This window comes from Triticum urartu, chromosome 4, assembly GCF_003073215.2.
Source record: "Triticum urartu cultivar G1812 chromosome 4, Tu2.1, whole genome shotgun sequence".
Taxonomy (NCBI): Eukaryota; Viridiplantae; Streptophyta; class Magnoliopsida; order Poales; family Poaceae; genus Triticum; species Triticum urartu.
The window spans coordinates 177,672,823-177,685,276 of NC_053025.1; the positions used below are offsets into that span (position 1 = coordinate 177,672,823).

A 12,454-nucleotide genomic window follows, 5' to 3' on the forward strand; every position below is an offset into this window, starting at 1 on the left:
GTTTGACTTCAAAGAATTCTAATATGCAGAGTAAAAAGGATCGGAGGGAGTACTATCTTAATATCTGGATTTTACTTAGAGAGCCGTCTCAAAATTCTTGTCTTAAATTTGTCTAGTCTAGACACAATAATTTTGGGCCGGAGGGAGTACTTGTACTTCCTATATACAGAGTAAATTGCGAACCAACCTGTGGTTGGATAGTTAGAGGGACTGTGGTATCCCCAGCCCACCAGGGTTCAAATCCTGGTTCTCATAGAGGTAGGGTGTGCGTGCGTGCGTTCATAGGGGTGCGTGTATGCGCGTGTATATGAGCGCTTGTGTCTGTACTGATGTTCAGAAAAAAATATACAGAGTAAATTCTTTCTTTTTAGCTGCGGAGTAAATTCTTTAGGAAGACGGAGAAAGTATCTAACGTTGGATATCACGAGTAATGCCGAACACAAGTAGGAAAGCAGGAGGGAAAAGCGCGAGCCGGCGTACCGGTACCGTCGATTATTAGGTAATACTAGTAAACGTGCACGTGCAACGCACATATCCTAATAAAGTACAGTAAAAACATGAACTTTCACCTATGTTTTTACCAGAACATTTAAATGCGTGTCACGCCCAATGATTTGAATGCAATAATTTATTTTAGATTAAGTCATAAGTCTTGTTTGATCGGTGAAAGACTTCCATTGTTGAAATGTTGTGATCCCAAAATTCCAAAAAACAAAATGAAAAAACCCGTGCATGTAACACACGACCAATACACGTGTCTTCACATAAAATTAACAATGACATAGTTTCAAGTATACTTAAAAATACTTAAAAATGACAACTAAGGAACATTATCTAGTAATCATTATTTGATGATGATCCTCTCTGGAAGGTCCATCTTTTGATCCGATCTATGATGCTTCGTTCTAAGACCGGGATATTGTTTAAAACTTCATTCTCTTCATACTTCAAAATATGAACCAAAAAACACTTCCTCAGTTCAAAATCATCCTACATATGCATTATATAACATTGTTATTAAAAAACATGTGTATCATGTGTAGAAATGAGCATGATGTCAATACTTACCTTGGGTACTGGAAAATATAGCGTCCCATCGTGCCATGAGTGCATTAAATTAAAAACCAAATAACCAGACAGGGGACTACATGTATGAAATGTTACATGCAAGTTGAATGAATCAAGTAAGATTATGATGTATTAACAAGATTCGTACCCATATGAGTTTGTGGGAACAGCAGGAACTTTGCATCCCCATTTCAAAATGTTGTCCTTGAAGGCAGGGTTTGCAGCTTGGAGTGCAAGGTTTAGATTGTTGGCCATAGTTTCAAGTATATGCTTTCCAAAAGTGGGTATTGAAAGCGGGTCCAAAATAGATACAACTTTTTTATGTTGGTCCAAGACAAACAATAAAAATAACCCAAGAATATCACGAGGCAATAAAATCTACAATGATACATGCATTTAGAAATACATCAATCATTATCATTCATTAAGCACAAAAAAACAATAAATTTAAATTTAAATCTTACCGTATCACATTCTGAGATATGATACTCATTACTGTCAGGCCAGCTATCAAACAATTGTGCCAACATAGCAATGTCCATACCGTCACGATGACTTGGGACTCATGCATAGTGGGACATGGACTACAATATTGTAAGAAAATATTAGTAGAACGAGGCAGAATGTAAAATGATTAAAATAACTTACACAGAATCGTAGATCCATATAGTGTACTGGGACGTCTCTAGCAAGCTGGACGTCGTGGCACGCTAGTATCCTCACAGCCATGTTAAAACAATCAGCATCCATGTACTCATCATTTTTCAATATGTTCTTTAATTGTCTCAAGTTTAAACTAATAGGGTAAGGCTGAGAGCTTTTCACCCATTCGCTCCTGTGAAATGGGAATTCTGTCATTATACAAGAGTAATAGTTTATTACAAACAAAAATGAACTGCAAAAATGTGTCTTACTCTAGCATCGGGACATCATCAACCATGCTGATGAACAAGCAAAGTTCATCTATTAAATCGTCGTTTGTTGGAGTGACAGACGGCGAAAGGATAAAAGATTGCGAGATGAGCTCAACTTGTGACGATGAGCCTGATGCGTTAGGTTTGCTAGGAGGTCTTTCAACAATCATACAATCAGAAGGATCCGTGTTGGTTTCATCATCATCCAAGTCTCGGTTTCTTATATCGTCATCATTGAATTCCGAGTCGACTAAAATGACAGCTAATTTTGTTCTAAAAAAATCTGTCATGTGAACCTAAAGTGAAGTAGTAATAAGACTTAGTTTCTAAATAATGGTACAACATGAAATACTTAATATCATGATACGATGCAAAATATACCTGTTCGGGAGTGTCGGACAAACTATCTCCTGTGAAGTACTCCATGTAATTTAACATCTAGAGACCACAAGATGACCTTGACGATAAAGAAATTTTGTTATGATTAATATCAAAAATATTTAATAAAAAATAGTATCATAAACTGATGATGACTGAACCATACTGTCAATTGGGACACGCTCGATAAAAAAAGAATTGAACAACATTTGCCGCGAATATAACAAATTAATAATGAACATCATACCTGTATGTAAATCAGAGGTCCGGTTTTCTTGCGGTCCAGAATTATGCACTGGAAATTGGGTGGTGTCATCGGGGGTCTGAACATACGACATCCAACGATTCCAACCAGTCTCCCCATGTGGGAAAAACAGTGGATATGACAATGGGTCATAGCAGCCATAGTATGCTCTAATATAGAGGGGTCGGTCTCCTTTTTTGGCATGTACGACAACACTCCTGTCAAAACAATTTTGTGGGTCGCTCCCTTCAACCCATATCACTGCCACCTGAGAAGTCGTTGGGGCATTGTACCTACGTTGATCCAACTTGATATCTGTGTTCAGTGAGATCTTGTACTCATCTAGATTCGGAACAGACCCAAGGCTCTTGAAAGCCTGTGCATAAGGGTTTTGCTCTAGTATTCCCAGAATTTTCCGTATGAGATCTATATCTAGATCTGGAGACCTCTTAGTCCTGTGCACCAAGTTATGATCTGTATCATAAATATAGAGCTGCAAATGCCTAGGGCCATTATCAGCCGGCACCAGCTCATCAAGAGCGTGGTACAACCCCCCACATGCACGAAAGGTATATACGCCGGTTCCTGCTGCAGTGCTTACTCGACGATCAAGGGTGACCCCAAGACTTGTGAATGAGAAGTGAGAGTTGAAATACCGTATATTGTCTCGAAAATGTTTAGCATCATCATCACCTTGACTTGTGAACAACCGTTTCAACTCGTTCGGGACCTCGGGACTAAATAAACCTACTTTCCCCTTTCTGCAACAAAATGCAGGTCCCTCGTATTGAAACTACAATGCTCCACAGTGGAGGCAGTCCCTAACTTTTCTAAGGACGTGGTGATTTTTGGGAAGTTTAATGTAAACCGTATCATGAGGATCATTTGTGGGTGTTCCATCAGTGTGACATTGTTCAACTCGGTAGGATTCAAAGTCAACATCTAGAACGGAATATGAATATTAATTAATATATTGCCACGCCACGAAAAGACAGTATTATATTATATATGGAAACTCATGATAGCAACAAGGTACCTTGGTGGGCTAACATCCTAGCTTCTTCATCAGGCTCAACATATTCAGTTTCAAACATGTGGTTTTCACCTCCCAAGCAGTCTATAGTAGACAAAATTTAGTTTGTAATAATTATAAGATCTCCTAAACTAAACATAGGACCGTAAGTGCATTAATGTGTACCATCCATATTTGTTGTGTTGTCATCGGGCTCCAGTATTCCATATGCATCATCGGCATGGTCGTTGCCTGACAGCATATGTTGCAAAATGGGCAAGTATCAGCGATTAATTCAAGGTATGAACCAATATGTAGTCAATTAAAGCACCATTATATTTGTCGACGGGATGGTGCCCACGTGACAACGCAGTGAGTATGTTGTGTCTCGCCTCATCCTTCTTCCAATGTTTTGTATCAGGTATGTATCATTTGTGTGTAGCCAATCACAATCTTCATCAGCTACAGAAACCTTGAGTGAATCTCTGTTAGGAAATCAAAGATAAGATATACAATGTATCATGTAGCTGGCATCACCTGTATCAGATTGGTTTTGTTCTCCAGTTGTAAGCACTACTGTAGATTTGGCTGCACGACGTTTGTCACGTAGGCTTTGCAATATCTCTTCTTTATGTTGCTCATACCGGGCATTTTCCCTCTGCCTCTTCAGTGCTTGTTTTGCTTCTGTATAGTCAGTGTGAATTAGGTTCAAGACAACATGAGCAACACACGTTTATACTATGTACTATGTATGTCTGAATTATGTATGATAGTTAATATGAGCCAGAAATGATTACCATATGAACTGTTGCATCTGTAGGATTGAAGTGGCGGTCGTAACACAGTCAGTTGGGAGGACTCAATGGCAGAGTTGATAGTATTAACATTTTCATTGTTAGAGACGACAACATCTGGTGTTGTTAGTGAACATGGACCATGAAGTGGAGTCTGATCACTCATTACCACATCAATAGGTATGCCTGCATCAAAATTGCATTACTAAAGTCAGTTGCTGACACACAAAAGCCGCATGTCGCCTGGATGTAGGAGAACACATGACCTTCCACAACTCGTGTGTGTCGTTGCTGGGTGATAGTAGACTGTGCATTGGGAATCCCCACAGTGTCAGAACCTGTCCAAAGTGACTTTTAATTAACAAGAATTTAGATGTCATTAATGAAATGTATGATAAAGAGCAGAGAAAATTGAGTAACCAGGCGACATGGCCACGGGTGGCTTAGATGGAGTGTTCGTTCCATTTGAAATAGCGGGCATAGCTTTCTTACGATCCCTTGCCTCCTTTCTTTTTTTCAATATTGCATCCCTGTTTAGTGCATACCTTTCCCTTTCCCTCTGTCTCTTTAGTTCTTTTGGATCTGTTTTTTGACCTGCGTGGCAATGACATAGTCGGTACTTACATGATCTTAGTTGCTAAGAGTAGGTGATATCTGTATTTACCTGAACTGTCGTTGTTCGTCAGGTCCTGAAAGGGAGTACGTACCCAACTATGCTGAGATCCGGACATATTGTCTTCTCAATGGCTCCTGTTGTGAAACACTTACTGAACCGTGCCTCAACTCAGTTTGCTATGCAAATCATTATGTACTGTAAGTATCAAATTATAGGTTGTCAGATTAAAAGAGCAATTTCCTTTGTCTTATGTCTGACCAAAAGACGTGCAAATTCAATTGATCTAACCTGTGCACTCGCAGGTCCGTTAGATGTTTTGGAGATGTTGCTCGCCACCGTGGTGATGACACCGGAGGTAAGGCAGTGCGCCGGGTCGAGGACGTCGCAGACACCGGGGGAGAGGGCGGCGTGGTGACGACGACGTACTGAGGAGAGTTAGGGCTGCAAGGCGGGTCGAGGATGTCGCGGAGACCAGGGGCGAGGGTCGTCTGGCGAGGGCGGCGTGGCGGGGCGGAGTGAGGACGACGGGGCGGAGCGAGGACGGCGAGGCGGCGTGCCGACGCGAGGTTCGTGGCGTGGTGGTGGCGTTGATCCCGGAAATTCTGTTTATTCGCTGGAAGGAGGTGTTATCGTGGGGATGTGTAGGAGTCTGGACGTGGGAGTCTGCTGGCAGAACATTTGCTTACAACCGTCGATCTGGTTGTAGTATGGTTGATGAAACGTGGACAGTTGGATGGTAGTAAGTGGGTTTGATCGGACGTCTAGGGTTATCCTGTGTGCATTTTCTCGTGTGGATGTAGGGGAAATCACCTTTGGTCTTTTAACACTAGTATAGATAGAAGTATAGTATAGATATAGAAAAAAAAAGAGTCCCCCATCCTCACGAAGCCACAACCTTGACACTACACGTCCACATATCCCGACCGTGGAAATCAAACACAAACGGTCGGATTAAAACTTGGGTTCGGTATAAGTTTCTGCAAAAGCCTCACGAGCCCCTCCCCGTCTCCCCGAAATCCGGCGCCGCGCTGTCTTTTCGTCTACCCTCGCATCTCCGATCCAGCGAAATCCGGTGGGCGGTCTCCCCATTCTGACGGGGCTCTGATCCATTGGTGTGATTCGGCGGCTGCTGGATCGGTCGGCGCCACAGGGAGCTGCGGATTCAGCTCCGGGTAGCCAGATTTGACTGCGTAGAACGAGACCTGGGAGGCGCGCCCATCGCCAGAGGTGCTCGCCGCGGACGGCACATGCGCGTGACTCTCACGCCCAAGGACGAGGATTGGCTGGTCGTGCTGATGACGAGGGAGCGCCCGCGGTCGGCGGTGGTCGCGCCTGGGGGGGACGTCTTCACCGCCGGTGGCGGCGGGGAGACGTCCGATGGGGACTCCTCAGAGTCGCTGGAAGAAATTAGTGCCGCCGACTTTAAGGAGTCGTCCAGTGGCACCGCTGCTCCGTCGGCGTCGTCGCAGAGATCTAGGGTTTGGATGGGGTACACCATGTCCCGGAGTTATGCACCGGCGTTCCACAGCTTTGCTTGGGCGCAGGCTGTGCAGAACAAGCCTCTCGTTCCGCGGCCTGCTGCCGACGAGGACGAGGTAGAGCACCTCGTCGACACCTCGGACGAGGAGAAGGAAGAGGGCGAGATTGAGGAGGGGGAGGCCGTACAGTCCACTTCCCCTCCAATTAAGCAGCCTGAGACCATCGACTTGGACTCTGATGCGCAGGACAAGTCAGAGTCAGTGGACATGGAGCAGACCCGTTTGGCCGTTGAGGCGGCTGATGAGCTGGATTTTGACCAGCGCGTGGGGAGTATACTGGAGGAGCTTGAGAGGCTTTCCATTGAGGAAGCTGAGAAGTATGTACTCATGTTTCATGGCTAGGATAATGTTTGATTCAGTTTCTGAGAGATATAAGTTACTAATGTTGTGTTGTAGGTCATTTGAGGCTTCGTGTGCCCGCCTGCGGTCTTGCTTTGAGAGCCTTAAGCCGCTGTTCCCAGAGAGCGGTAGCCCGATGCCTATGCTTGATGCTCTTGTGCAACAGGCTTTTGTTGGAATCGACACCATCACCACTGTAAGGCTGACTGCTGGATTGTTTCCTTTCCAAACTGGCAAACCATAGTGCTCACATCGTTTTCATTGTTGTAGGTAGCTAATTCATATGCGATGCCGAAGAGGGAGCAGAACAAGAACATGCTGTTGAAGTAAATATAAGTCATCTTTTGCTAATCATTTAGTATTGATTAAAACTGACTTGTTATCTTATAACCAATTGGTCCCTTTTCAATTGCTAGGCTGCTGTTTCACATAAAGAACAGATATTCAGACATGCTGGCACTCAACCAGCGAGATGAGGTTTGCATTTTTTGTAGCTCGTGGGGCTTCATGAGCGAGTAGGTTGTGCTCGAATGCTAACTTTCTGTTTCTTTTCTGTGGACAGCTCGATAGTCGTGTGAGACAGTTAGTTTTTGTAGATGGAGAAGACAATGCCGGTTCCAATTGTAGCACCAAAACAGTGAATGTGGTTGTTCCATCTGGACAGGTTCCATCAGATAGACTGCCAGTCGAGTCAGGAGCAGCAAATCCACCTAGGGGCTCTAGTTTCCCCAGCTGGGAGATACCGGCGAATAATAGAATTGTTAGCCCCTTGTTGGACCTTCATGCAGATTATGACGAGAACAGCTTACCCTCACCCACCCGAGTTAGTGCCCCACCTTTTTCTGTGCCAAAGCCCATTGGGTTTGGAGTATTTCCAATGGCACCTGACAGATATTTTTCGGCGGAAAGAATTGATCCTTCGAAAATTTTTCTTTATCCATGTGTGAATGATGCGCTAAAGGATGTTTCCTCGTACCGACAGAAGTATGGCCCGACATCTACCTTTGCAAGTGATGATCTTCCAAGCCCAACCCCATCTGATGATGGGGATAAATCTGGAGACAAAGAAGGTGATATATTTGGTGAAGTTTCAAGCTTTTCAGCTTCTAATAAGTCTGCTCCGCCAAGTGGGAATCTGATGCCTGCTTCCCGACCTAGTGCAGTTATCAGCAGCAATGACAGTTTTGCAGGTGGTCCTCCAGGTTATGCTAAACAAATTGAACAGTCTGTTTCAGGACCCAGCCATGCTCTTAAGCCTTCAGCTAAAAGTAGAGATCCAAGGCTCAGGTTTTTGAACCGTGATTCTGGTGGTACTGCAGATGCAAATATACATGTAAATTTGGCAGAGCCAAATGCTTCCAAAGATGGGACCTTGGGGGGTGTTGTATCAGATAATAGCCGGAAGCACAAGGCAACTGACCAACCTCTCATGGATGAAACCGTGTTAAAAAGAGCTAGGGAGAGTACTGGGAGTCCCAGAGACATTCTGGTACCACCTGGTAGAGATGGAAGTAACATCAGCTCCTATTCAGGTGACAGGGTTCAATCAAATAAGCATACAGGGCTTGAAACTAAGACAGCCAGGAATCCTAGTATTAGGACCAGTAGTCAACTTATTAGCAATGTAAGTAGTATCCCAGACAGTACTGGAACTCTCCAAGCCTCCCAACCTAATTCAGTTCCACAGACCAGTGCAGCTCCTATTGTTTCATTGCCTGCAGTGTTAAAGGACATTGCTGTGAACCCGACTGTGCTCATGCATTGGATTCAAATGGAACATCAGAAGAGGTCCGCATCAGAGCCTCAGCCTGCTTCAGGTATCATCTCTAGTGGCATGATCAATAATGTCACTGCTGGGATGGTCATACCACCTGGCAATGCTCTGAAGACCGCAGAAGTTGCACACATTCCTTCTTATAGGCCACAAGCAACATCGCAAACAGCCTCTGTGGTAAAGCCCTGATGAATGTCACTATCATATTATTTTATAGTGACTTAGATTTGTTTGGTGACATATTTTTAGGCATATTAAGTGAAGATTATTTTTTAAATCACAATGCTCATGCTGAGGTTGTAGTAACTTGTAGGTTATGCGGTGTCAATATTTTTACATGAACTTTTTTCTTTTCTTTTAGTGCCAATTCCTGGCTTTACTGTAAGTACTGACCATATGTTTTGCTGTAGAATTCACAAAATGACCCTGGAGTAATACGTATGAAGGCGCGTGATCCCCGTCGTGTCCTCCACAATAACACATCACAGAAGAACGATACTCTGAACTCTGATCAAGCCAAAAGCAATGGTATCGCCCTGCCGGCCTTCCAGGACAGCAAAGACAATTTGATTAACCGTCAACAACTGGCAGAGCAACTTCAGACTACTGTGTTGCCATCTCAACCAGTCTCATTATCCAGCATTGCTCGACAGTCCACCATGAGCGCGAGTAAGGTCGATCCTGTCTCTAATTCACAGTTAGCTGCTTCATCACTCATTGCTCCTCAAGAAAGTTTAGTCAGCGTAAATAGGGCAGATCCAAGAGTAGCTGCTGGACAGAATGATTCCAATAATGCTGCCCCTGCTACAACACTTGGTACCAGGCCACCAGCTAACCAGTGGGGTGATCTTGATGATCTCCTCAACGGTTATGATGACCAGCAGAAGGCTCTCATACAGAAGGAAAGGGCAAGACGGATCATGGAACAGCACACGATGTTTTCATCGAGGAAACTTTGTTTAGTGCTTGATTTGGATCACACTCTCCTCAATTCTGCGAAGGTATTAGACTTTGTAGCCTAAGACTTAAATTGTTTCACTATTCGTCAAGTGCACTAATATTGTATGCACTTATAATTCAGTTTATAGAAGTGGATCCTATTCATGAAGAGATTTTGCGGAAGAAAGAGGAACAAGACCGGGAAAGGTCAGAGCGGCATCTGTTCCGATTCCATCATATGCAAATGTGGACTAAACTAAGACCAGGAATATGGAATTTTCTCGAGAAGGTTTGTTGTCTTTAGGTTTCTCAATCACCGCTCATGGACGCATTTTCCACTTCGTGTTGAAGGTTGATGTATTTGGTGCTTTATGCTGTAGGCGAGCAAGCTTTACGAGTTACATCTGTACACGATGGGGAACAAGCTGTATGCTACTGAGATGGCTAAGGTTCTTGATCCTAGTGGAACCCTGTTTGCAGGGAGAGTAATCTCAAGGGGTGGTGATGGCATCTCAAGAGGTGGTGACGGTGATACATTTGACAGCGATGACCGTGTACCAAAAAGTAAAGATCTTGATGGGGTATTGGGGATGGAATCTGCAGTAGTGATCATCGATGACTCTGTGAGAGTCTGGCCCCACAACAAAAACAATATGATTGTTGTAGAGAGGCATGTATCTCTGTCAAATATTTACTCTGATGTGAGTTAATAGCAAGTGCATCTTACTAAGTCCTTTTCAAACAATTATCTGCAGATACACCTATTTCCCTTGCAGCAGACGGCAATTTGGCCTTCCTGGACCATCACTTCTTGAAATTGATCGTGATGAAAGGCCTGAGGATGGCACTCTTGCTTCTTCGTTGGCGGTAATGATGGATCCATCCCTCAAGTAAACTCCTGAGAACTGAAATACACAGTTGATTATACTGACAGACTTGTCACATTCTTGAAATAGGTTATTGGGCGCATTCATCAAAACTTCTTTTCTCATCCCAACCTCAATGATGCTGATGTGCGCAGCATACTATCATCTGAGCAGCGGAGGATCCTTGCCGGCTGCCGTATTGTCTTTAGCCGGATTTTCCCTGTTGGAGAGGCTAACCCCCACTTGCATCCTCTCTGGCAGACTGCAGAGCAGTTCGGTGCAGTGTGCACGAACCAGATTGACGATCGGGTTACTCATGTTGTCGCCAACTCACTAGGAACCGACAAGGTGAATTGGGCACTACAAACAGGCAGATTCGTCGTTCATCCAGGATGGTGAGGAATTTATCACTGAAGAACTTCAACCCATTTTCTTATTTAATAATACCAGCTCCAGAAATAACCCATCATTTAACTAAGACTCTTACCTTGTTTGCTATCAACAGGGTAGAAGCTTCAGCACTTCTATACCGGCGTGCCAATGAACACGATTTTGCAGTAAAATAACCATTCCTGAGTCCAAATTCTCTTGGGACACAGTCTGGGTCATGAAAACCGAACAACACAAGTAAAAACTGGACCAGACTAAGAAAACCATGGGCCCATAAGAAAACCACATGCCATAACAGGTAATGAAAAATGATTTATGCAAAGCCTGAATTGGTAGAGGTCGGGCCAAAATAATTTTTGGGTTGGTGAGTATTGCTTGTGAAGGGGTTCAGATGGATCATGGAAAAAAGAATGCTAAAGTGAAAAATAGATCATCCAAGACTACCACCCTCCCTTGTAATAAACATGTGAAAATGTACTATGTTTGTGGTGCCCTCACCTCGTGAAAAGACTGCCTGCCGCAGAAATGGGTTAATGGCAGCTAGTGGTCATAAAGTAGCCAGAGAAGCAACCATTGGGGATGAACGAGGCATTAAAGTCCACGGACCCCTTTGTAGCTGTTGCCGTGTGGTGTGGCTCCAGGTGTCGATGGCTGGATTCCTTGGCGTGCCAAAGGGAAATGCAGGGTTTGATATCATGACGTGCCTGTAGCATTTGCGTTGTTCAGTTGGGCAACATTTTGTGTGAACACGTGATAGCAGATAACAATGCGAGAGAGGTGATCAGTTGGTTAATGAACTTGTTTCAAGATTATATTAACTTTTGAAACTACAAGGGCTTGTGGGGAGGTAATGATGGAAATTAACCTGCATGGGCTTTTTGACATACTCCCTTGGTCCTCAAATAAGTGGAAATATAGAAATATTAAGACATTATGAAGTGGAGTAGACAATGCATTAAGAAGGTGCAAGTCATAATCTCTCCTTTTTAATTTTCAATGAGCTAAGTGCATGTAGAAAGTACAAAGATTATTGGTCTTGATTTTCGTGTGATAAGAAAGAAACAAAATTTGAATGCTAAACGCCCACTTAGAGGGTGCTTGGATACGATTTAGTCCCATGACTAAAAGTAGTGGGACTAAAACTTGCTAACTTCATCCATGCTTGGATTCAAATACTGAAGAGACTAAAATCAAGTTATTGAGCATTTATTATCCTCCAAACCCTTCAATCTGGAATTCGCATGTGTTAAATGAGAGGAATTAAATGAGGAGAGAGGGCTAATACATATTTTAGTTGGTTTCCTATAACTAAAATTTTTAGCCTCAAAACTAGTCCTAGCCTCTCTTTAGTCAGGGGTTTTTGGAACTTTAGCCTCTAAAAGAGACTATTTTTAGTCAGACTAAAAATAGTCCCTTGGATCCAAGCATCCTCTTATTTGAGGACGGAGGGAGTAACTCCTAAATTGTGGGTGATTGTTCATTAAAAACTTTTCCTTTCTTTTTCAACTTCGAAAATACAAATGTGAACACAAATACTTTGGTCCCTATCTACCTCATTTGGTTTTGGGGAATCCTACCTAAT

General features: G+C 43.4%; 1 protein-coding gene across 1 annotated transcript; it reads left to right on the forward strand.

Moving 5' to 3' along the window:
• Positions 1 to 5,953: 5,953 nt before the first annotated feature.
• On the forward strand, positions 5,954 to 11,665 carry LOC125551240 (RNA polymerase II C-terminal domain phosphatase-like 3). The gene is made up of 11 exons (XM_048714396.1): positions 5,954 to 6,881; positions 6,961 to 7,099; positions 7,174 to 7,229; positions 7,320 to 7,380; positions 7,466 to 8,854; positions 9,088 to 9,678; positions 9,759 to 9,905; positions 9,997 to 10,286; positions 10,372 to 10,483; positions 10,573 to 10,877; positions 10,988 to 11,665. Exons 1-11 carry the CDS (start codon positions 6,274 to 6,276, stop codon positions 11,046 to 11,048), a joined length of 3,759 nt encoding a protein of 1,252 aa, XP_048570353.1. The 5' UTR covers positions 5,954 to 6,273; the 3' UTR covers positions 11,049 to 11,665.
• Positions 11,666 to 12,454: the final 789 nt, after the last annotated feature.